At 47.1% G+C, this 27152-nt stretch overlaps 1 protein-coding gene across 5 annotated transcripts in view; it reads left to right on the forward strand.

Moving 5' to 3' along the window:
* LOC134908936 (cytochrome P450 2K6-like) overlaps positions 1-27152 on the forward strand; it is a 90770-nt gene that overhangs the window by 8995 nt on the left and 54623 nt on the right. For all 5 annotated transcript variants that reach the window (XM_063915199.1, XM_063915195.1, XM_063915197.1 and 2 more), the window contains exon 4: positions 18017-18179. In XM_063915199.1, the coding sequence (XP_063771269.1) occupies positions 18017-18179 (163 nt within the window). The remainder of the gene's footprint in view (positions 1-18016; positions 18180-27152) is intronic.

The following is a 27152-nucleotide window of genomic DNA, read 5'->3' on the forward strand; positions in this document are numbered from 1 at the left end:
AAACCACGAAGCACCGGGCGGGTGCCCAGTATCTCTTACGTCCTAGAGGATACTGGGGTCCACATTAGTACCATGGGGATGTACCAAAGCTCCCAAACCGGGCAGGAGAGTGCAGAGGTTCCTGCAGAACTGATTGATCAAATTGGAGGTCCTCAGCGGACAAAGTATCGAACTTGTATAACTTGGCAAACGTGTTCAAACCCGAACAAGTTACAGCTCTGCCGAGCAGCTAAGCCGAGACACCCCTGGCAGCCGCCAAGGAAGAACCCACTGACCTAGTAGAGTGGGCCTGTACAGATTTTGGACATAGAAAACCTGCAGTGGAATAAGCATACTGGATAGCAAGCCTGATTCAGCGTGCAATTGTGTGCTTTGAAGCAGGACACCCAATTTTATTGGGGTCATAAAGAACAAACAGCGAGTCCGATTTTCCGTGACGAGCTGTTCGCTTTACATACACCTTCAAAGCCCTAACAACATCTAGGGACTTTGAGGTAGAGGAGGTGTTGGTAACCACTGGAACCACAATAGGTTGGTTGATATGAAATGCAGACACCACCTTTGGAAGAAATTGCTGACGAGTTCCGAGTTCAGCTCGATCCTCATGAAAAATCAAATAGGGGCTTTTGTGAGACAATGCCCCCAGTTCCGACACCCACTTGGCTGAAGCCAGGGCCAACAGTGTAACGGTCTTCCACGTAAGAAACTTTATGTCCACCTCCTGTAAGTGCTCAAACCAGTCCGATTGGAGGAACTGCAACACCATGTTGAGATCCCAAGGTGCCGTGGGAAGCACAAAGGGTGGTTGAATGTGCAGAACACCCTTCAAGAACGTCTGAGCCTCAGGGAGGGAAGCCAATTGTTTCTGGAAGAAAATGGACAAGGCCGAAATATGGACTTTTATGGAGCCCAGGTGTAGGCCTACATCCACACCTGACTGCAGAAAAAGTCCTAGTTGAAATTCCACTGTAGGAAATTTCCTGTGCTCATACCAAGAAACGTATTTCTCCAAACACGGTGGTAATGCTTAGACGTTACCCCTTTTCTGGCTTGGATCAAAGTCAGAATAACCTTATCCGGGATTCCTTTACGGGCTAGAATTTGATGCTCAACTTCCATGCCGTCAAACATAGCCATGGTAAGTCTTGGTAGACGAATGGCCCCTGTTGCAGGAGATCCTCTCGGGAGAGGTAGAGGCCACGGATCCTCCAGGAACAAGTCCAGTAGATCCGTGTACTAAGCCCGTCTTGGTCAGTCCGGAGCAATGAGAATTGCTTGAACCCTTTCCCTTTTTATTCTTTTGAGAATCTTTGGGATCAATGGCAGTGGCGGAAACACATACACCATCTGGTAGATCCATGGGGACGCCAGAGTATCCACCGCCACTGCCTGTGGGTCCCTCGACCAGGAACAATACCGCTGGAGCTTCTTGTTACGACGAGAGGCCATCATGTCGATTTGTGGGATGCCCCACTGATGTGTCAAGCACCCGAACACCTCCGGGTGGAGGCCCCACTCTACTGGGTGGAGGTCGTGTCTGCTGAGGAAGTCTGCTTCCCAGTTGACTACTCCTGGAATGAAGATTGCCGACGATGCCACTACGTGTCTTTCTGCCCAGAGGAGAATTCTTATCACCTCTGACATTGCTGCTCTGCTCTTCATTCCGCCTTGTCAGTTTATGTACGTTACTGCCGTCACATTGTCCGACTGAACTTGAATGGCTTGATCTTGAAGATGTGATGCCTGTAGAAGGGCGTTGTATATGACCCTCAGTTCCAGAAAGTTGATCGGAAGAATGGCTTCCTGACTTGACCATTTTCCTTGGAACTGTTCCCCCTGAATGACTGCTCCCCAACTTCTGAGGCTTGCGTCTGTGGTTAGCAGAATCCAATTTTGAATCCCAAACCTTCGGCCCTCGGCCAGGTGAGAAGTCTGAAGCCACCACAGAAGAGAAACCCTGGCTCTTGGCGACAGACATATCTGGTGCATGTGGAGATGTGATCCAGACCATTTGTCCAACAGATCCAGCTGGAAGGGCTTTGCGTGAAACCTTCCGTACTGTAGTGCCTCGTAGGCGGCTACCATCTTCCCCAGAAGGCGAATGCAGAGATGCACCGATATCCGGGTTGGTTTCAAGACATCACGCACCATGGACTGGATTACCAATGCCTTTTCCAATGGAAGGAATACCTTCTGTGCCTCCGTATCCAGTATCATCCCCAGGAACGGAAGCCACCATGTTGGTTCCAAGTGAGATTTTGTCAGGTTCAGAATCCACCTATGATGCCGGAGTAGTCGAGTTGAGAGGGCAATGTTGTCCAACAACCTCTCCCTGGATGGGGCCTTGATCAGCAAGTCGTCCAGGTATGGAATTATGTTCACTCCCTGTTTGCGGAGGAGATACATCATCTCTGCCATTACCTTGGTGAACACCCTTGGTGCCGTGGAGAGGCCAAATGGCAATGCCTGGAACTGGTAGTGACAGTCCTGTAATGCAAACCTTAGATAAGCCTGATGAGGTTGCCAGATTGGAATATGAAGGTACGCATCCTTGATATCCAGAGACACCAAGAATTCACCTTCCTCCAGACCTGAGTTCACCACTCTCAGAGACTCCATCTTGAATTTGAACACCCGTAAATACGGGTTCAAAGACTTGAGGTTTAAAATGGGTCTCACCGAACCGTCTGGCTTCGGCACTACAAACAGGTTGGAATAATAACCTTTGTTCTGCAGCTGAGGTGGAACTGGAACAATGACCCGAGTCTGTACCAGTTTTAGGATTGCGTCCTGTAAAATTATATCTGCCTCTGGAGCAGCTGGTAAGCCTGATTTGAAGAATCTGTAAGGTGGGAGTTCCTGAAACTCTAGTCTGTAACCCTGAGTGATAAGCTCAATGACCCAGGGATCCTGGCATGATGTCGCCCAGATGTGACTGAAATCTCTTAAACGGGCTCCCACCTGCCTGTCTTCCAGGCAGTGCGGTCCACCGTCAAGATGAAGGCTTAGAGGAAGCAGAACCTGAGTGCTGTTCCTGTGAACCTGCAGTCGCTGGTTTCTTGGGTTTACTTCTATATCCTTTGAAGGTTGTAGAAGAATCTTTGGTCTTGTTTTTAAATGATGCTGTCCGAAAGGACTGCAGAGTAGGAGCCGAGTAGGTCTTCCTAGGAGGAGGAACTGTGGAAGGAAGGTATGTAGACTTACCTGCCGTAGCCTTGGATATCCACGTATCCAGTTCATCGCCAAACAGGACTTCACCTGTGAATAGTAGGTTTTCCACACCTTTTCTGGAATCCGCATCCGCAGTCCACTGACGTAGCCATAAGCCCCTGCGTGCTGACACTACCATGGCCATGGTGCGTGCATTTAGCAAGCCTCAACCATAAAACTTGCAGAGTCATGTATATAGTGTAAGAGTAAAAGAATCTCCCCCCTGGATAAGGAACTTCAACCCTCCAGTAGGTTACCTGACCATTTTGCAATGGCTCTTGTGATCCAAGCACAAGCTATAGTAGGTCTCTGGGCTACTCCCGCAGCTGTGTACATAGATTTGAGAGTGGTCTCAATCTTGAGGTCAGCTGCGTCTTTTAAGGAGGCTGCCCCCGGGACAGGCAAGACTATCTTGTGTGACAATCAAGATGCCGATGCATCAACAATCGGTGGATTTTCCAATTTTTTCCTATCATCCTGAGGAAAAGGGAAGGATGTAATTAACTTTTTAGGGATCTGAAACTTCTTGTCAGGATTAACCCATTTCCACAAATAGGTAATTAATTCCCGAGATGCAGGGAAAGTAACAGAGGATTTCTTTTTCACAGAAAAATAAGATTCCTCATCCTCTCCTGTCACTGTGTCATCCTTGATGGGCAGGACCTCCCTAAAAGCTTCTATCAGGGCTTGTATTTCTTGTGACAGGGCTGCATCTCTCCCACCTAAGTCCACCTCACCCTCCTCTGGGTCTGACACATCATCATCATCATCATCAGTGTCAGTCTGCAGGATTTGGGCCAGAGTACGCTTTTGTGGACAAATGGCAGGGGTATGAGACACTGGCATGGGACGTGAATCTCTATTCATCAGGTCATCCATGGACTGTCTTAACTGTTGCATCTCTTTCTCAGTATGGGACAATTTATTAGAAATATCTGAGATCATCCCTTTTAGAGAATCCAACCATGCTGGTTCGGATCCACTAGTCAGAGAATGTGTACTACCCTGAGTACATTGTAGTGATCCCCCTGGAGAAGAAAAACACTCTGCCGTGCATGAGACACACTCCTTTGACATAGTAAAATGTGAAAGAACCCCCACACACAGGACAATAGGTTAAAAGCATAGTTAACCCATACAGAGCCCTCTAAGGAGACACAGAGTATGATGGAGCCAGCCACACCATGCCCCTATAGCTAATTTCCAAGTTTAGTATACTATTATTGCTCCCCCCCCCCCTTGCTATGACCCCTGGTACCGCTGAGGTGATCTGGAGTCTTTGTGGAGGAGCAGCACTTGCCTTACAGCCTTTCTGTTTATAGCTGCAGAGGGAAAATGGCGCTGGTGAGCTGCTGGATCCGCTCAAAGTGAAGCCCCGCCCCCGTAATGGCGCGCGGTCTTCCCGGTTTTTATACTGGCTGAGGTAATATTTCTGCTCTACAGTGGGTTAAAACCCCTGTAAGATGTACTGCCAGTGTGGGTATTATAGTTATTGGCTTCAGCTCGCCCCTCACAGCGGACCACGCAGCACCCTGCATGTGTCTGAAGCCTGAAGCTGCAGCCTGCTTGTCGGTGCTGCGCTCCTACCCTTGTGCCACCATTACAACCGGCGACCCGCTAACCGGGGCGCCAGCCACTTACTCACCACTCTTCTTACTTCAGGCTCTGTTAGGGGAGGCGGCGTGCTACATGATGGGGCTTGCGAATAGGACCCTCAGGAGCTCAGTGTCCTGTCAGCAGGGAACGGGACCATTAACCCTAAGGATGTTGGGCCGTTCCTCCGCCCCTAAGTCCCACGAAGCAGGTAGTCTGGTGCCAACCAGACCTGCCTGAAAAAAAATTAGAAAATAAATGCAGAAAACTCTTCAGGAGCTTCCCAAGCGTGACCAGCTTCTCCGGGCACATTTTCTAAACCGAGTCTGGTGGGAGGGGCATAGAGGGAGGAGCCAGTGCACACTATTAATTTCTTAAAGTGCCCAAGGCTCCTAGTGGACCCGTCTCCTAATGTGGTCCCCAGTATCCTCTAGGATGTAAGAGAAATGGATTTCTTAGATTTGTATATAAAAGATTTAACCATCTGCACACAAAATTACACCAATCCAACGGATAGTAATTCCTTTATCGGCAGAGATTGTAGTCATCACCCCAACTGGGTGGAGGGGTTCCCGGAGAGTCAATTTAGCCATTTGAAGAGCAATTGCACGGAGAATATTTTCTATAAAGAGCAAGCAGGTGATGAAAAATGAATTCCTTAAAAAAGGGGTATGATTTGAAAGGCTTAGAAAATACTTTAGAGAGCGTAAGTAAGATCGAGAGATCGAGAGAGAGACACTGCTACAGAATTTTTCATCTCGTTTGTGACTACATATTATAATAAATATAAGAATGTTGAGACGGCATTGAGGAAACACTGGAAAATCCTAAAAACTGATCCAATTTTGGAAAAAATAATACCTGATAAACCCAAAGTTATATATTAATGGGCACCTAACCTAAAGAATTTTTCAGTTAAAAGTGCAGTTGTCCCAATGCCAGAGTAATCTCTAGAGAGGAAGGGACCCATGTGCAGAGACTCCGTGTGTGAGCCCCCTCCTCTCCCGTAGCCGACAGCGCCGCTGTTAGCGCTCTGAGCACTGAGACTCTGGCACAGTGCCAGAGTGTACAGCGCATGTGAAGGACTTCCGAAAAATGGCCACTGCGCCATTGTTTCGGAGTCCTGCACATGCGCTGTAGTCTCTGGCACTGTGCCAGAGTCTCTAGTGCTCAGTGTGCTAGGAGCCGGCTACAGGAGAGGAGGGGGCCCACTCACGGCCAACGATGGACGCCGGAAAGGTAAGTATTTTTTCTAAGGGTGCATAACCACACCTCCTGTGATCAGGCCGCATCCCCTGAAAAGTACCTGGGTCCAGCCCAGCTCTCCACTACCTTGAGCGGGATTATCGGCGGCACGCATCAGTGCTCGGGGTTTGGAGACCGGAAGACAGCCAGCGGTGAATACATATTTAAAGACCATGGGTAAAGCAACTCCCAGTGGAAAGGGAACACCGCAGGACTTCAGGCGTCCCAGGGGTCCAGTGAGGTAATTCCCCGGATATTGTATACAGCCGAGATGTAATGCAAATCTCTACTGTATCCCGCTAGGAGGAAATTTCTTTTTAATGTCTTTTTAAATAAACAAGTTTTACTTTTTATCATATCCTCATCTGGATTATATGGAATAATTATAGACTGGAATTCTGGAAAACTTTATATCTGTATCCTGCTGTGTAGATTTCGCCTGCGCTGTAGAGTGACGTTAAGATTTTAATGTTTTTTGGCACTCTGTACAAGGAAACAGTGCATGGAGAATAACCTGTTTATATTTGAACAGATTATATGGGAATAGAAATATCCCAAAAGCTGTGGGAAACTTTTTAGGAACAGCGCTGTATATGCCTTTTGGTTTTGGATTGTGAGACATCATTATAGTCTGCCCATTACAGATATACAGCATCTATATTTATAAAAGGTTAATGCTACACAGTCAAACACACACATTGAAACTTAGCATGACAGAGCCCCGGCTTCCAGCAGCAGGACTTCCAGAAACCCGGCAGCTCCTGTGTGAGTAGCGACCGCTGTCCTAATATAATCCGGCCTTGGTGTCCGTCATGTTGACGGCCTTATAAGTAGATGTAATTAATTAAATAGCCATGCCCTCCTAAAAGTATGGGTTGTTTAGAAATTATGAAAGAAGGGATTTGTGGGAATTCAAGTTGACCTTATAGCAAAGAAGGTGCCAAGGTTTACGAGTACTCTACAATAGTGGATTGTCTCAGCTGTCCAAGGGAATTTCCTGGTTATTTTAGTGGAGAAAACTATTAAGGCTCAGGGGATGTTTAAAACAAGTGTACTGTATATATGTATCAGTTTTATTAGGTCAGTTGTTGTTTGTTTTAAACCCAAGTAGTGTGCTCCAATTCATCCAGTGCAGTATAAACACTGTCCTGGGGGGCTGGGTCTTTGGACCCTCTCCAAAAGGAGAAGGGCCTCGTTTCTCCCCGTTCCCTCATACACACAAGGCCCCATTGAGGGGAAAAGGGAACCTTTGGTTCCCTCTTTACCAAAACTTGTGGGGACCCCTCTAATCCCTAACCCCTGGAGCCAAAATGCTCCTTAGGGGGAAAAGGTCTTCAGGCTTTCCTCCACCATAAAGCTTGAAATGTCCCCTTTATCCATAGAGCTGGCCAAAGCTTTCCCATGGGGAATGGATTTTTTGGCTCTCCCCACCAGGAGAAAGCCTTAGTAGACTAGGGGAGAGGGCGGCCTATAAGGTCAACACCCAAACCCCACAAAAACATGTGACACAATGATTTTTTTTTTATCCTTGCACTGGCCAAAAGTCTAGGGCAAAGGAAAAATTGTGTAATCTGAAAAGAAGCACATTGTGCAAAAGTGCCTTACTAGTACAGAGGTGCAGTCCTTCATTAGTGCAATTTTCAGGCACCCCTGGCTCAGGCAGCACCAGGGGCACATAGAACCTCGGGCATCAGGCTGCTGGACTCTTGGCCAGAGGACAGTGTCAGTCAGTCAGCCAGTCACGCCAGTAACATAATATGGCTGTGAGGTTACAATTGGAGACATTGGGGAAGTTGATACCCCTGTTGATATAACTTGTGGAGACTAATTCTAGCATAATCACCCTTCCAAATAAAGTTAAGGAGCAGAGAGTTAATGTGGTTAGTCTCATTTTAAGTCAGGAAAATAGGAAGAGACTGAAGTAAGTACATTATTTTAGGGAAGAATATCAACTTAATGAGATTGGCCCTACCAAGGAGAGAGAGCACACGATAGCTCCAACCCTTCAATTCCTTTACCAGGTTTTTTTACCACACTAGTAATATATTAAAATGTGGAAAAGGTTTTTGGGAAGTCTATTCCTCAGATATTGAAGATTCAACCTGGACCATTGTTGTCATGCTCCAGGGACCAGTGCTCCAGGAGCATTGGGACTTACCCGTCCGGTCCTTATGGTGGGGTCCTCCCAGGAGTGGGGTGCTGGGGGCTGGCAGGCTGTTAGGAACTCGCAGCAACATGCAGCTGGGCTTTGCTGATTGCGGGAGTGCTGTGGCATCGGCACATGGGTGCTGCCATCTTGGATTTTAGTCATGTGACTGAGGAGGCCAATCAGCTGCTCTGGAGGCTGTGGGTGGTCTCAGGCCAATCAGCATCAATCAGCAGGTATTAAACTGGTCAGTTTTGGCTTTGCAGGTGTTGGTGCAACGTCTCTGCTCACACTGAAGCAGTGTGGCAACTATGTGCTCGTCTGCCTAAAACCTCTCATTGCTTGAGATCTCCAGTTACCAACCCTCCTGGAGTGATTCCTTCAACTGGATCATGGTATTGACTTCCCGAGGGTTTGTTCTTCTGGATAACCCACTCTGTCTTATGCCTGCTGCAGAGGGTGATTTTTCCTTGTTTGAATAAACCTATGAAAAAGACTATTATTCATCCTGCTCGACTCTTATTTAAAGAAATAGTCCAGCCAGCTTCTAAAAAAAAAACGAACCGGATCCACAAAGCTTTTGGATCTGGCAATTGTATAGAAATAGAGCCTCCCCAATGCAGACGCGCTGAATTAAAAGTGTAGGATTTATCAGTAGGGAGAAAAATCCGCAGGCGGCAGTCAATTGGTTGTGTGTCCTGAACGCATGAATATGTCTCCCGGAGGCAGGGCTGTTTCCAGCCAATTTGGCTCCCAGTGCGAGATTTAAAAATGTGTGCCCCCCCTTGACATAAAAAAATGTGGCCCCCCCCCATAGATATAGAAAATACAAATTTGCGCGCACCCGGTGTGGCCGTGCTAAAATGGGCATGGTCTTGCCTGAAAAGACTACCTTACACCCCAGTTTTTGACCCTGCACCAACAGATCACGGCCACCACAGGAAAAAAAATAAGTTCCACCATATTAATCCCCACGCAGTAATGCCCCCTGCACCATATTATGCCACACACAGCAATGCCCTTGATACATTATGTCCTACAGTAAAGCTTGTAATTACTTTTAAATTACCTGCTCGTTGCCAAGGGTTTCACACACTGGGTGTCATGCTGGTTGCCAGGGGTTTCATGCTCTGGGATCCTTGCTGGTTGCCAGGGGTTTCATGCCCTGGGATCCATGCTGGTTGCCAGGGGTTTCATGCCCTGGGATCCATGCTGGTTGCCAGGGGTTTCATGCTCTGGGATGGGTTTCATGATCGTAGTCATGGCTGTGTAATGCCAGTTGCCAGGCATTACAAATTACACAGCCCTGGTAACTGGCATTACACAGCCCTGGCAACTGGCATTACACAGTGTAATGCCAGTTGCCAGGGCTGTGTATGCTAGTTGCCAGGGCTGTGTAGTTCTATTTGGTGCCTGGCCGCCTGCCTGCCATCATCTCCCTTCCTCATTGTAATCTCCTCCTGTCCACCAGCCTGTTTGTCAGTGAGTGTCCTGGCCGTGTCCTGGCTCCCCCTCTTCCCCGTCATTACTACTCCGCTGGGGGTGGAGTTTCACGAAATGACGCGTTTGCGTTGTGATTTCACGACACAAACGTGTCATTACACGAAACTCCGCCCCTGGAGCTTAATAGTAATGATGGGGAGGAGAAGGAGCACCAAGAGAGCCACCAAGAGCAGCCTCGCCTGCTGCAAGAAACAGCTCTGCCCAGAGGGGAGGATTAACCATTGTGAAGAGTGTAATTTATCTAAGGTGGGATTGTCAACTGTGGTGAAATCTCCTGCAACCAGTATAGGAAAGTTGGTGAGTTGTAATCTGATGGAAGTGATTTAAAAAGGTTGTACTGTAAATACATAATTTGGGGCATAAACATTAATCAGAATGTTTTAGTATTATACATTTCCACCTACAGTATAATATGATATAGTGACCTTCTGGATTGACAACCTGGGCAAGAGTAGTATAGGGTAGGCATTAACAGAAAATTATAGTAGGGTTGAGTTTCCCGATGACAATGTCATTCATAATCTAGAGTAGTGTTTTACAGGGGAGTTTTATAAAACACTGCCGATTATGACACAATGAAGCCTGGCTGGATCATTGAGATCCATGCAGGGCTTCATTGTGAAGCCTGGCTGGATCATTGAGATCATTGAGATCCATGCAGGGCTTCATTGTGTAAAGTGTCCGAAACAGTTAAAAAAAACAAAAACAGAAAAATAAATTGCGTAGGGTTTCCCCCCTCCTACATATAACCAGCCCCGGGCTCTTTGAGCCAGTCCTTGTGCTTAAAAGACTGGGGAGAAAATGCGTAGGGGTCCACCAGTATTTTTAGAACCAGCACCGGGCTCTTGGACCGGTCCTGGTTCTAAAAATATGGGGGGAAAGGACGTAGGGGTCCCCCGTATTTTTTAAACCAGCACCAGGCTCCACTAGTGATGAAGATAATGCCATAGCTGGGGGACACTTTTATACAGGTCCCCGCGGCTGTGGCCTTACCCCCACAACTAGTCAGCCCTGGCCAGGGTTCCCTGGGGTAGTGGAGATCCCCCAATAAAGCCCCCCTCCAGGCACCAAAGGTCCAGGGCTGAAGCCCGGGTCCGCAGCAGCCATTGCCGGTAGGTGTAAGGCTGATAGCCATTAAGTAAAATTCAGATAAAATGAAATATAGGTTCCAGCAAACCTCCCCTGCATGCTGGTACTTGGCAAACCACAAGTACCAGCAAACGGGGTATTTAAGGGCCCGCTGGTGCCTGTAGTTCTACTGTAAAAGTAATATTAAAATAAAGGCAAGACACGCACACCTTACACAGTAAAACTTTAATAAAATACATGCACACTCACTTCCATATACTTACCTACACTACACGTAGCCATTCACGTCCACTTGTCCATGTACAAATCCATGGGATCCGGTCTCTAGGTCGACAGTGACTAGGTCGACACTATCCAGGTCGACCACTATTGATTGACAGTAACTAGGTCGACAGGGTTTCTAGGTCAACAGGGTCTCTAGGTCGACAGGTCAAAAGGTCGACATGAATTTTTCACAATTTTTTTCTTTTTTTTTAACCTTTACATACTTAACGATCCATGTGGACTACAATTGGGAACGGTAACCCTGCACAAAGCATGGCGAGTGAACACGGTGCACTAATTGGGGTTCCCGGTCACTCTACGAAGAAAACGACACAAAAAACATAAAAAACTCATGTCGACCTTTTGACCTGTCGACCTAGCACATGTCGACCTAGAGACCCTGTCGACCTAGCATCCCTGTTGACCTAGTTACAGTCGACCAATAGTGGTTGACCTAGACACTGTTGACCTAGCTACTATCTACCTTCCATACCACACCCAAAATCCATACTGTATGACATCTGTAAAGAACTTTTTATTATATATATATATATATATATATATATATATATATATATATATATATATATATATATATATATATATATATATATATATATATATATAATAAAGCCAAAGTAAGGGGGCACTCACCATATTTTTTGCACTTAAAAAGACATTGACTTTAATTCATACTTATCAGTACAGCTTAGAGAAGATAATTCAATCGACACAAGTGTGTCCTGAAGACGGGGGCTTGTACCCCGGAACGTTGATAAAGTCTCACTTGACAACGTTCACCGTTTATCTACAGTCTCCAGAGTGCCGCCTCTTCTTTGTTACATTGTATATACAGACTGCACAGCCTGTTAGGAGGGCACCGGAGCAGGAGCCTCGCTCAAGTAGCCCACGGGGGAGTGCCAGACATCTTTCTCATATTATATATATATATATATATATATATATATATATATATATATATATATATATATATATATATATATATATATATATATATATATATATATACACATACACATACACATACACATACACACGCAGGTTGAGTATCCCTTTTTCAAAATCACACATTTTTGGTTCCCCTACTGAGATAATGACACATACATCTATATATTATATTATATAGCTGTATAATATATCTATATATATATACACATAATATATAATATACATGTCATTATCTCAGTAGGGCATCCAAAAATGTGGGATTTTGGTTAAAGGATTCTCAACCTGTATATACAGTATATATATCAAAACGGATCTGAGGGCACTAAATAAATGGTTCTGTTCCAATATTACAGTGCATTAATCATTTAGAGATAAACATAAAATAATACAATTAACAATTATATTTCAGTAAAACGTATTCATAAAGTAAGACATAGGGGTAAATTTACTAAGATTCGTATTTTCCCGTTTCAGGTCAAAGTTCAATCACGAATGACATCGAAAGTGTAAAACTGCAACTTTTTGAATTTATTACGACTAATTTACTAAGCTGCCGTATTTTGCCTTTTCGGGTTTTCCTATGTCGATGTCATTCGTTTTTTTTTCCAGTTTTTAACGGCAGTGATTAGCAAAACACTGCCGACTTTTTAAAAATGAATCTCGGCCGGATCTGTGTGATCCGTGCTGGGGTTCATTTTTTTTTTTTTTTTTAAATTAAACAGTGTAAAATCATTAAAAAAAATTGCGTGGGGTCCCCCTTCCTAAGCATAACCAGCCTCGGGCTCTTTGAGCCGATCCTGGTTGCAGAAATATTGGGGGGAAAATGACAGGGGTTCCCCCATATTTAAGCAACCAGCATCGGGCTCTGCGCCTGGTCCTGGTTCCAAAAATACGGGGGACAAAAAGAGTAGGGGTCCCCCGTATTTTTAAAACCAGCACCGGGCTCCACTAGCTGGACAGATAATGCCACAGCCGGGGGTCACTTTTATATAGTGCCCTGCGGCTGTGGCATCAAAAATCCAACTAGTCACCCCTGGCCGGGGTACCCTGGGGGAGTGGGGACCCCTTCAATCAAGGGTTCCCCCCCCCAGCCACCCAAGGGCCAGGGGTGAAGCCCGAGGCTGTCCCCCCCCCATCCAATGGGCTGCGGATGGGGGGGCTGATAGCCTTTTGTGATAATGAAAAGATATTGTTTTTAGTAGCAGTACTACAAGGCCCAGCAAGCCTCCCCCGCATGCTGGTACTTGGAGAACCACAAGTACCAGCATGCGGCGGAAAAACGGGCCCGCTGGTACCTGTAGTAGTACTACTACTAAAAAAATACCCCAAAAAAGACAATACACACACACACCTTGAAAGTAAAGTTTTATTGCATCCATCCACACAAACATACATACATACTTACCTTATGTTCACACGAGGGTCTGTCCTCTTCTCCAGTAGAATCCAAGGGGTACCTGTTGAATAAATTCTACTCACCAGATCCAGGGTCCCAGGCTCCTCGTAGCATCCATTTGTAATCCACGTACTTGAATAAAATAACAAAACGGATACCCGAGCCACGAACTGAAAGGGGCCCCATGTTTTCACATGGGACTCCTTTCCCCGAATGCCAGAAACCCACTCTGACTTCTGTCTAAGTGGGTTTCTTCAGCCAATCAGGGAGCGCCACGTTGTAGCACTCTCCTGATCGGCTGTGTGCTCCTGTACTGAGTGACAGGCGGCACACGGCAGTGTTACAATGTAGCGCCTATGCGCTCCATTGTAACCAATGGTGTGAACTTTCTGCTCAGCGGTGACGTCACTTTAGGTCAACCGCAGGGCAGAAAGTTCCCACCATTGGATACAATGGAGCGCATAGGCGCTACATTGTAACACTGCCGTGTGCCGCCTGTCAGACAGTACAGGAGCACACAGCCGATCAGGAGGGTGCTACAACGTAGCGCTCCCTGATTGGCTGAAGAAACCCACTTAGACATCAGTCAGAGTGGGTTTCTGGCATTCGGGGAAAGGAGTCCCATGTGAAAACATGGGGCCCCTTTCAGTGCGTGGCTCGGCTCTCCGTTTTGTTATTTTATTCAAGTACCTGGATTACAAATGGTTGCCCCGCGGACCCTGGGACCCTGGATCTGGTGAGTAGAATTTATTCAACAGGTACCCCTTGGATTCTACTGGAGAAGAGGACCGACCTGCGTGTGAACATAAGGTAAGTATGTATGTATGTTTGTGTGCATGTATGTAATAAATCTTTACTTTCACGGTGTGTGTGTCTTGTCTTTTTTGGGGTATTTTTTTAGTAATAGTACTACAGGTACCAGCGGGCCCGTTTTTCCGCCGCATGCTGGTACTTGTGGTTCTCCAAGTACCAGCATGCGGGGGAGGCTTGCTGGGACTTGTAGTACTGCTACTAAAAACAATATCTTTTCATTATCACAAAAGGCTATCAGCCCCCCCATCCGCAGCCCATTGGATGGGGGGGGGACAGCCTCAGGCTTCACCCCTGGCCCTTGGGTGGCTGGGGGGGGGACCCCTTGATTGAAGGGGTCCCCACTCCCCCAGGGTACCCCGGCCAGGGGTGACTAGTTGGATATTTGATGCCACGGCCGCAGGGCACTATATAAGTGACCCCCGGCTGTGGCATTATCTGTCCAGCTAGTGGAGCCCGGTGCTGGTTTTAAAAATACGGGGGACCCCTACTCTTTTTGTCCCCCGTATTTTTGGAACCAGGACCAGGCGCAGAGCCCGATGCTGGTTGCTTAAATATGGGGGAACCCCTGTCAATTTTTTCACCATATTTCTGCAACCAGGATCGGCTCAAAGAGCCCGAGGCTGGTTATGCTTAGGAGGGGGGACCCCACGCAATTTTTTTTAATAAAATAACCACTTTCCCACCCCTTCCCACTGATATACATGCACGGATCTCATGGATCCCTGCATGCCTATACAATCACGGATTAAAAAAGCAGGTCTGTTTTTTTTTTAGCACTTTTTTACGAGTTGTAATTTTTCACGGCAGTGTTTGTTTTTTTTTTTGCTTTGCACTTCTTAGTAAATTACCGAGATTCATACTTAAACAGCCGCGTTTTGACCGATGGTGTATTCATTTGTATTTTTTTTGTTGGACTTCCATAAAATTACGAATGCCCTCATCACTGCCGTGATTATTGCTTAGTAAATTACCGAGATGACACTTTGATGAAAAAACGGCATCTCGGTCAAAATCGGGACCTTAGTAAATTTACCCCATACAGTATAGAGCATCTGTACAATTTCGCAGAGACATGCCTTCGGATTTATCTGGTTTACATTCTGTTTTTTGTGTGTTTCTTTGTTGGCATAGGCCCTCATTCTGAGTTGTTCGCTCGCTAGCTGCTTTTAGCAGCCGTGCAAACGCTAAGCCGCCGCCCTCTGGAAGTGTATCTTAGCTTAGCAGAAGTGCGAACGAAAGGATCGCACAGCAGCACTAAAATATTTTCGAGCAGTTTCTGAGTAGCTCCAGACCTACTCCTAGCTTGCGATCACTTCAGACTATTTAGTTCCTGTTTTGAGATCACAAACACGCCCTGCGTTCGGCCAGCCATGCCTGCATTTGTATCTGACACGCCTACGTTTTTACACACACTCCCAGAAAACGGTCAGTTACCTCCCAGAAACACCCACTTCCTGTCAGTCACTCTGTGGCCAGCAGTGCGACTGAAAAGCGTTGCTAGACCTTGTGTGAAATTGCATCGGCTTTTGTGAAAAGGAAGTCGTGCGTGCGCATTGTGCCCCATACACATGTGCAGAAGTGCCGCTTTTTTACCTTATTGCTGCGCTGCGAACGAAAACAGCTAGCGATCAACTCGGAATGACCCCCCCATAGATTCAAAGTGCGACACAAACGCAAACACAATGCCCTTGTGAGACTTCCTCAGGGGTACAGAATCTAAATGGTAAAATTATACTACTAAGTATATGAACAGTACCAATTTCCAAGTTATGCATATGGTTCCCTACAACAATACATACCAGATGCCCAAAAAGAGTGAGGTGAGGGTAACTTTATGAAATGTATACACCTCTAATTATACCAGTTTGAATGGATATAGAACCTAATAAATAAAATAATATATTACTTTGAGCTCGGGGGTGGAGGTGGAGGAGGATTAATAGGTGGTGAGAGGAAGTAAGAATACATACCAAGCTATATCTAGTATATTAAATCACAGCATGATAATGCTCCATTTTGTAGGAGAGTCCATTCACAAATATGTAATGTCTCACCAGTGATCTAAGTTTGACCAGTGATCACAGAGAAACACGTACGGATTTTACACAGAGTAACATGAACTGATCTCACTGAATTGGCCCAACACTGCCATGTTTAGTGTTTAGTAAATCACCAAGATGCATTTTTGGCAATCTCAAATGGAATCGGGAGCTTAGTAAATTTCCCTGTCTGTGTTCTATCATTTAGGAAGGCAACAGGCTAATGGCTAGGGCAACCAACCAACCACCTACTGTAGATTAGAGGAGCAGAAACTAATATACCAAAGTTAATACCCAGATAAAAATAACAACATACAAGTGTAGACTCATGTAATATGGTGGTGAATACCAAGAAAATCCAGAAATCCTAAATAGTATCACCACATTAAAGCAAATATAAGTAAGGAGGTACAGTGCTCCCAAATTACCACTAGATGGCAATACCTTTTAGGCAGAGATGTAACCACCAATATGTAACAATAAAAAAGTTTGTCAAGTAAAGGAGAGTAACACACAGTTAAGTATAAGTATGAAAAAGATGGGGAATAAACAAGACATGTAATGTGTCCCATGAGCCACTACTATAGGTAGCAACGTGATAACACCTCTACAATAACAAATGTGGCATACTGTATGTAGGTAGAACAATGCACAGGTAAGGACTAACCTACAAAATCACAGCAGATAGAAGCAAAAATGCGCATATAATATAATAGATCCTGCTCGCACCAAGGTTGACACGGGAAAGAAACAACTGTAAATATGTAAACCTGAGAGCACATGTTTTGCAGCTTCAAAGTTCCAAGACCAACAGGCTGAAGAAAAGAGGCAATGTCAGAGTTCAGTAGGGTATCCATGCCTTGGTTCCATAAGACCCAGCACTACTACTGGGGGGATGGAAAGAGTCCCCAGACAGCCTGTATCCTGTCAGGGGCAACAAAAAGAAGATAGAGGGTGGGGCAGGGGAATATGAGCATGGAGAGTTATAGGACTAATATTGGGGTATAGGGAGAAACAATAGATTAAGTGAGGGGAGAATGAAGGAAAGATGGAAGAGGATAGACGAAAGAGAGAGATACTTATAGTACCAGTCAATCAGCATCTAACTGCCATGTTACAGGCTGTTTTTGAAAAATTATAATTAGGAGCCGGTTGGTTGATTGATTATATATATATCCACTTTATCACTCTTTAAGGGTTAGTACATCTGCCCCATGGTCTCTAGTGGCTGTCAAAGCCTCTGTGGGGGCTGGCCTCACCCTTTGGTCACCACACTAATTTATTCCCCCTCGGGTGGTGGCATGGACCACCACCCGAGTGGGGGATCCGCTCAGCTGTCACATTTCACTGGGTGTCGGGACTCTGGCGTCGGTATCCTGTCCGATGGGATCCTGACAGCCGGCAACGTGATTGCCTCCCCATTTAAGCACGTTTGTAAATCTGTGTGAGGTAAGAAAATGAAAGCTACGCGCAACACAGACTGTGGGATGTAGCGCTGACTGTACATCAGGGATGTCTAGCATGTGTTATTTCCTGGGTACAATCGGACACTCAGTCCTTGCACATTCGGATGCACAGATGTATGCCAGGGAAGGGCTTTGTAGCAGCATGAGCATGAGGTCACAGGCGTGACTGCAGCAAACGACACAAGGAAGGCTGCAACTGCGCCCAGCTCAGAACCATAGAACAGTGACTGTGCTTACTAATAGCTTACATCAGCTGCTTATGTTACTGTGTGTTGCTTTGCAGCTTTCTGAGAAGTACGGCTCAGTGTACAGTGTGCAACTAGGAGAGGAGAAAATGGTCGTCCTGACCGGATATGAGACGGTGAAAGATGCCCTGGTAAACCACGCGGATGAGTTTTCTGGAAGATCAAAAGTTCCACTTTTCCAAGATGTACTTAAAGGACATGGTAATCATTAATTTATTATTATTATTATTATTATTATTATTATTATTTATTATTATTATTATAGTAGGAAAAGTAGTGATTGTTTCTACATTCATTTTGAATTTTATATTGTATGTCATTCTCTAAGGGGGATATGTATCAAATCTTGGAGAGGTGAGAGATAAACTACCAACCCATCAGCCCCTAACTGCCACGTTACAGACTGTGGGGGTTATTCAGACTTGGACGCAGCCACACGTTCGCACGCTACAGCCACATCCAAGTGGTCTGCGCATGTGCACCAGCTGTTCTGCGCGTGCACGACCTTACATATTGTGGCGATGCGGACACACAACTACACAACACAAAAGCATGCAACACATCACCCCTGACCACATGTAACACAAATCAGCCTTTTTATATATACATTTGCAAACTTGCACAATACTTATACAGTACATAGCTATGAAACAGGCATGGTAATTATTTGTTATACAATCTGTGATACTTTGTTTTACTTGACAGCTTTATGAGAATACAAAGTATTTATTATATTTCTCTGACGTCCTAGTGGATGCTGGGAACTCCGTAAGGACCATGGGGAATAGACGGGCTCCGCAGGAGACTGGGCACTCTAAGAAAGAATTAGGACTACTGGTGTGCACTGACTCCTCCCTCTATGCCCCTCCTCCAGACCTCAGTTAGAATCTGTGCCCGGCTCGAGCTGGTTGCACACTAGGGGCTCTCCTGAGCTTCTAGTAAAAGAAAGTATTTATTAGGTTTTTTATTTTCAGTGAGATCTGCTGGCAACAGACTCACTGCTACGAGGGACTTAGGGGAGAGAAGCGAACCTACCTGCTTGCAGCTAGCTTGGGCTTCTAGGCTACTGGACACCATTAGCTCCAGAGGGATCGAACACAGGCCCAGCCTCGGTCGTCCGGTCCCGGAGCCGCGCCGCCGTCCCCCTTGCAGAGCCAGAAGCAAGAAGAACGTCCTGGAAATCGGCGGCTGAAGACTCCGGTCTTCATTAAGGTAGCGCACAGCACTGCAGCTGTGCGCCATTGCTCCCTATGCACACCACATACTCCGGTCACTGATGGGTGCAGGGCGCTGGGGGGGGGCGCCCTGGGCTGCAATTAGAGTACCTTAAATTGGCAAAAAGCACATAATATAGTCTAATAAACTATATATGTGCAAAAATCCCCTGCCATAATATTAATAAAAGAGCGCCATTTCCTCTTCACAGCTCCGCTGGAAGACAGCTCCCCAGGCTCTCCCCTGCAGTTTCCAGGCTCAAAGGGTAAAAAAGAGAGGGGGGGCACTAAATTTAGGCACAAAAAACTGTATTTATATAGCTGCTATAGGGAAAATCACTTTGTGTAGTGTAAATCCCTGTTTATATAGCGCTGTGGTGTGTGCTGGCATACTCTCTCTGTCTCCCCAAAGGACTTTGTGGGGTCCTGTCCTCAGTCAGAGCATTCCCTGTGTGTGTGCGGTGTGTCGGTACGGCTGTGTTGACATGTTTGATGAGGAGGCTTATGTGGAGGCGGAGCAGGTGCCGATAAATGTGATGTCACCCCCTGCGGGGTCGACACCAGAGTGGATGGATATGTGAAAGGTTTTACACGACAGTGTCAACTCCTTACATAAAAGGTTCGATGACATAACAGCTGTGGTACAGCCGGCTTTCAGCCAGTGCCTGCCCAGGCGTCTCAAAGGCCATCAGGGGCTCAAAAATGCCCGCTACCTCAGATGGCAGACACAGATGTCGAAACGGAGTCTGACTCCAGTGTCGACGATGACGAGGCTAATGTACATTCCACGAGGGCCATCCGTTGCATGATTACGGCAATGAAAAATGTGTTGCACATTTCGGACATTAACCCAGGTACCACTAAAAAGGGTATTATGTTTGGGGAGAAAAAGCAACCAGTGGTTTTTCCCCCATCAGCTGAGTTGAATGAAGTGTGTGAAGAAGCGTGGGCTTCCCCCGATAAGAAACTAGTGATTTCTAAAAAGTTACTGATGGCGTACCCTTTCCCGCCAGAGGACAGGTTACGCTGGGAGACATCCCCGAGGGTGGATAAAGCGCTCACACGCTTGTCAAAAAAGGTGGCACTGCAGTCTCAGGATACGGCCGCCTTAAAGGAGCCTGCGGATAGAAAGCAGGAGGCTATCCTGAAGTCTGTATATACACACTCAGGTACTATACTGAGACCTGCTATTGCTTCCGCATGGATGTGCAGTACTGCAGCAGCGTGGTCTGATTCCCTGTCTGATAACATTGATTCCCTTGACAGGGACACTATATTGCTAACCATAGAGCATATTAAAGACGAAATCTTATATATGAGAGATGCACAGAGGGATATTTGCCGGCTGGCATCTAGAATTAATGCAATGTCCATTTCTGCCAGGAGAGTATTATGGACTCGGCAGTGGACAGGTGATGCGGATTCTAAAAGGCACATGGAGGTTTTGCCTTACAAGGGTGAGGAATTGTTTGGGGATGGTCTCTCGGACCTCGTTTCCACAGCAACAGCTGGGAAGTCGACATTTTTACCTCAGGTTCCCTCACAGCCTAAGAAAGCACCGTATTATCAGGTACAGTCCTTTCGGCCCCAGAAAGGCAAGCGTGTTAAAGACGCATCCTTTCTGCCCAGAGGCAGGGGTAGAGGGAAAAAGCTGCACCATACAGCCAGTTCCCAAGAACAAAAATCCTCCCCTGCTTCCACTAAATCCACCGCATGACGCTGGGGCTCCACTGGTGGAGCCAGGTGCGGTGGGGGCCCGTCTCCGGAACTTCAGCGACCGGTGGGTTCGCTCACAGGTGGATCCCTGGGTTCTACAAGTGGTATCTCAGGGATACAAGCTCGAATTCGAGACATCTCCCCCTCGCCGTTACCTCAAATCAGCCTTGCCAGCTACTTCCCAGGACAGGGAGGTAGTGCTGGCGGCAATTCACAAGCTGTACCTCCAGCAGGTGGTGATAAAAGTTCCCCTCCTTCAACAGGGACGGGGTTACTATTCCACAATGTTTGTGGTACCGAAACCAGACGGTTCGGTGAGACCCATTCTAAATTTAAAATCCTTGAACACTTATATAAGGAAGTTCAAGTTCAAAATGGAATCGCTCAGGGCGGTTATTGCAAGCCTGGAAGAGGGGGAATACATGGTATCACAGGACATCAAGGATGCTTACCTGCATGTCCCCATTTACCCACCTCACCAGGTGTACCTCCGTTTTGTGGTACAAGACTGCCATTACCAATTCCAGACGTTGCCGTTTGGTCTGTCCACGGCACCGAGGGTATTTACCAAGATAATGGCCGAAATGATGATACTCCTTCGAAAGAAGGGAGTTATAATTATCCCGTACTTGGACGATCTCCTTATAAAGGCGAGGTCCAGGGAGCAGTTGTTGGTCGGAGTAGCACTATCTCAGTAAGTGCTACAACAGCACGGCTGGATTCTGAATATTCCAAAGTCGCAGCTGGTTCCTACGACGCGTCTGCTGTTCCTGGGTATGATTCTGGACACAGAACAGAAGAAGGTGTTTCTCCCGGAGGAGAAGGCCAAGGAGTTGTCATCTCTAGTCAGAGACCTCCTGAAACCGAAACAGGTGTCGGTGCATCACTGCACGCGAGTCCTGGGAAAGATGGTAGCTTCTTACGAGGCAATTCCATTCGGCAGGTTCCATGCAAGGATCTTTCAGTGGGATCTGTTAGACAAGTGGTCCGGATCGCATCTTCAGATGCATCGGCTGATCACCCTGTCCCCGAGGGCCAGGGTGTCTCTGCTGTGGTGGCTGCAGAGTGCTCATCTTCTCGAGGGCCGCAGATTCGGCATACAGGACTGGGTCCTGGTGACCACGGATGCAAGCCTCCGAGGTTGGGGGGCAGTCACTCAGGGAAGAAACTTCCAAGGACAATGGTCGAGTCAGGAGGTTTCCCTACACATAAATATTCTGGAACTAAGGGCCATTTACAATGCCCTAAGTCAGGCAAGACCCTTGCTTCAAAACCAGCCGGTGCTGATTCAGTCAGACAACATCACGGCGGTCGCCCATGTGAACCGACAGGGCGGCATAAGAAGCAGGATGGCGATGGCAGAAGCCACAAGGATACTCCGATGGGCGGAAAATCACGTGATAGCACTGTCAGCAGTGTTCATTCCGGGAGTGGACAACTGGGAAGCAGACTTCCTCAGCAGGCACGACCTCCACCCGGGAGAGTGGGGACTTCATCCAGAAGTCTTCCAGCTGATTGTAAATCGTTGGGAAAGGCCACAGGTGGACATGATGGCGTCCCGCCTCAACAAAAAGCTAAAAAGATATTGCGCCAGGTCAAGGGACCCTCAGGCGATAGGTGTGGACGCTCTATTGACACCGTGGGTGTACCAGTCGGTTTATGTGTTCCGTCCTCTTCCTCTCATACCAAAGGTGCTGAGGATAATAAAAAAGAGAGGAGTAAGAACTATACTCATCGTTCCAGATTGGCCAAGAAGGACTTGGTACCCGGAACTACAAGAAATGATCTCAGAGGACCCTTGGCCTCTGCCTCTCAGACCGGACCTGCTACAGCAGGGGCCCTGTCTGTGCCAAGACTTACCGCGGCTGCGTTTGACGGCATGGCGGTTGAACGCCGGATCCTGATGGAAAAGGGCATTCCGGTTGAAGTCATTCCTACGCTGATAAAAGCTAGGAAGGATGTGACAGCAAAACATTATCACCGCATATGGTGAAAATATGTTCCTTGGTGTGAGGCTATGAAGGCCCCCACTGAAGAATTTCAGCTGGGTCGATTTCTGCACTTCCTACAATCAGGAGTGACTATGGGCCTAAAATTGGGATCCATTAAAGTCCAGATTTCGGCCCTGTCTATTTTCTTTCAAAAAGAACTGGCTTCACTGCCTGAAGTTCAGACGTTTGTTAAGGGAGTGCTGCATATTCAGCCCCCTTTTGTGCCCCCAGTGGCACCTTGGGATCTCAACGTTGTGTTGGATTTCCTAAAATCACATTGGTTTGAGCCACTTAAAATATCTCACGTGGAAAGTGGTCGTGCTTTTGGCCTTGGCTTCGGCTAGGCGGGTGTCCGAATTGGCGGCTTTGTCCTGTAAAAGCCCCTATCTGATCTTCCATATGGACAGAGCAGAATTGAGGACTCGTCCCCAATTCCTCCCTAAGGTGGTATCAGCGTTTCATTTGAACCAACCTATTGTGGTGCCTGCGGCTTCCCGGGACTTGGAGGCTTCCAAGTTGCTGGACGTACTCCGGGCCCTGAAAATCTATGTTTCCAGGACGGCTAGAGTCAGAAAGACTGACTCGCTGTTTATCCTGCATGCACCCAACAAGCTGGGTGCTCCTGCTTCTAAGCAGACTATTGCTCGCTGGATCTGCTCCACGATTCAACTTGCACATTCTGCGGCTGGACTGCCGCATCCTAAATCGGTAAAAGCCCATTCCACGAGGAAAGTGGGCTCTTCTTGGGCGGCTGCCCGAGGGGTCTCGGCTTTACAACTTTGCCGAGCTGCTACCTGGTCGGGATCAAACACGTTTGCAAAATTCTACAAGTTTGATACCCTGGCTGAGGAGGACCTTGAGTTTGCTCATTCGGTGCTGCAGAGTCATCCGCACTCTCCCGCCCGTTTGGGAGCTTTGGTATAATCCCCATGGTCCTTACGGAGTTCCCAGCATCCACTAGGACGTCAGAGAAAATAAGAATTTACTCACCGGTAATTCTATTTCTCGTAGTCCGTAGTGGATGCTGGGAGCCCGTCCCAAGTGCGGATTGTCTGCAATACTTGTATATAGTTATTGCTTAACTATAGGGTTTTTTGTTCTGAGCCATCAGTTTAATGAGGCTCAGTTGTTGTTCATGCTGTTAACTGGGTATAATTATCACAAGTTGTACGGTGTGATTGGTGTGGCTGGTATGAGTCTTACCCGGTATTCCAAATCCTTTCCTTGTTGTGTACGCTCTTCCGGGCACAGTTTCCCTAACTGAGGTCTGGAGGAGGGGCATAGGGGGAGGAGCCAGTGCACACCAGGTAGTCATAAATCTTTCTAGAGTGCCCAGCCTCCTTCGGAGCCCGCTATTCCCCATGGTCCTTACGGAGTTCCAAGCATCCACTACGGACTACGAGAAATAGAATTACCGGTGAGTAAATTCTTATTTTTTTTATTAACAATTTCTTATATAGCGCTGCAAATACAATGAATTGTGTCAGAAAGCCTTGCTACGCCTCATTAGGAGAATTTGTCTACATTTGTATTTAAATATATGAGCATATTTAATGATACAGGTACTTTGGGGTCTATTTACTAAGCCTTGGGTGGAGATAAAGTGGATGGAGATAAAGTAACAGCCACTCAGCTCCTGTCATTTTTCAAACCCAGCCTGTGACATGCAGAGCCGTCTTAACAGTAGTGTAGGCCCCTGGGCAAAGCAATGCACTGGGTTCCCTACCCATTCTCTAGAGGTAGGGCTGGGGGGTGCTATCAGTGGCAGTTTTGATGTCCTGTGGGTGGTAGGGGGTGTTCTATCTTCCGCTCAGCATGTAGGACCTGGAGCAGTAATTTCTGCTATTTACTCCTTTAATGCACAGATGGGGCGGGAGGAAGAACACTAAACTTTAGAAGGGGGCATTGGGCTGAATGAAGGGGCCCCGGTACATGACTTCCAGGGTGGTAGGGGGTGGATAGTGCTGTGGGCTTAATATTCATCATTTCTCTATCGTCCTAGTGGATGCTGGGGTTCCTGAAAGGACCATGCGGAATAGCGGCTCCGCAGGAGACAGGGCACAAAAGTTAAGCTTTAGGATCAGGTGGTGTGCACTGGCTCCTCCCCCTATGACCCTCCTCCAAGCCTCAGTTAGATTTTTGTGCCCGTCCGAGAAGGGTGCAATCTAGGTGGCTCTCCTAAAGAGCTGCTTAGAAAAGTTTAGCTTAGGTTTTTTATTTTACAGTGAGTCCTGCTGGCAACAGGATCACTGCAACGAGGGACTTAGGGGAGAAGAAGTGAACTCACCTGCGTGCAGGATGGATTGGCTTCTTTGGCTACTGGACATTAGCTCCAGAGGGACGATCACAGGTACAGCCTGGATGGTCACCGGAGCCTCGCCGCCGGCCCCCTTGCAGATGCTGAAAAGAGAAGAAGGTCCAGAATCGGCGGCAGAAGACTCCTCAGTCTTCTTAAGGTAGCGCACAGCACTGCAGCTGTGCGCCATTGCTCTCAGCACACTTCACACGGCAGTCACTGAGGGTGCAGGGCGCTGGGGGGGGGGCGCCCTGGGAGGCAATGTAAACCTATTTTTTGGCAAAAAATACCTCACATATAGCCTCCGGGGGCTATATGGAGATATTTAACCCCTGCCAGAATCCGTTAAAGAGCGGGAGACGAGCCCGCCGAAAAAGGGGCGGGGCCTATCTCCTCAGCACACAGCGCCATTTTCCCTCACAGAAAGGCTGGAGGGAAGGCTCCCAGGCTCTCCCCTGCACTGCACTACAGAAACAGGGTTAAAACAGAGAGGGGGGGCATTAATTTGGCGTTAGAAATATATATAAAGATGCTATAAGGGAAAACACTTATATAAGGTTGTCCCTATATAATTATAGCGTTTTTGGTGTGTGCTGGCAAACTCTCCCTCTGTCTCTCCAAAGGGCTAGTGGGTCCTGTCCTCTATCAGAGCATTCCCTGTGTGTGTGCTGTGTGTCGGTACGTGTGTGTCGACATGTATGAGGACGATGTTGGTGAGGAGGCGGAGCAATTGCCTGTAATGGTGATGTCACTCTCTAGGGAGTCGACACCGGAATGGATGGCTTATTTAGGGAATTACGTGATAATGTCAACACGCTGCAAGGTCGGTTGACGACATGAGACGGCCGACAAACAATTAGTACCGGTCCAGACATCTCAAAAACACCGTCAGGTGTTTAAAACGCCCGTTTACCTTAGTCGGTCGACACAGACACGGACACTGAATCCAGTGTCGACGGTGAATAAACAAACGTATTCCTCATTAGGGCCACACGTTAAGGGCAATGAAGGAGTTGTTACATATTTCTGATACTACAAGTACCACAAAGATGGGTATTATGTGGGAGTGAAAAAACTACCGTAGTTTTTCCTGAATCAGATAAAATAAAATGAAGTGTGTGATGAGGCGTGGGTTTACCCCGATAGCAAATATTGGCGTTATACCTTTTCCCGCCAGAAGGTAGGGCGCGTTGGGAAACACCCCTTAGGGTGGATAAGGCGCTCACACGCTTATCATGTGGCGTTACCGTCTCCAGATACGGCCGCCCTCAAGGAGCCAGCTGATATGAAGCTGGAGTAATATCCTAAAAAGTATATACACACATACGGTGGTTATACTGCGACCAGCGATCGTCTCAGCCTGGAAATGCAGTGCTGGGTTGGCTTGGTCGGATTCCCTGACTGAAAATATTTTAGTGATATAGAGCATTTAATAGGATGCAGTCTATATATATATAGAGGAAAGGGAAGTAGACTGCAGAAGGCAGCCCCTTTCCAGGAACAGAAGCCCTCCACCGAGTCTGCCAAGTCCTCAGCAGGACGCTGGGGCCGTGCAAGCTGACTCAGGTGAGGTGGGGGGTCGTCTCAAGAGTCTCAGCGTGCAGTGGGATCACTCGCAAGTTGACCCCTAGATCGTACAAAGTATTATCCCAGGGGTACAGTTTGGAGATTCGAGACATTTTTTCCTCGCAGGTTCCTGAAGTCTGCTTTACCAAAGGCTCCCTCCGACAGGGAGGCAGTATTGGGAAAAAATTCACAAGCTGTATTTCCAGCAGGTGATAATCAAAGTACCCCTCCTACAATCAAGGAAAAGGGTATTAGTCTTCCACACTATATTGTGGTACTGAAGCCAGACGGCTTGGTGAGACATATTCTAAATCTGAAATCTTTGAACACTTACATACAAAGGTTCAAATCAAGATGGAGTCACTCAGAACAGTGATAGCGAACCGGAAAA

This window comes from Pseudophryne corroboree, chromosome 4, assembly GCF_028390025.1.
Source record: "Pseudophryne corroboree isolate aPseCor3 chromosome 4, aPseCor3.hap2, whole genome shotgun sequence".
NCBI classification, from domain to species: Eukaryota; Metazoa; Chordata; class Amphibia; order Anura; family Myobatrachidae; genus Pseudophryne; species Pseudophryne corroboree.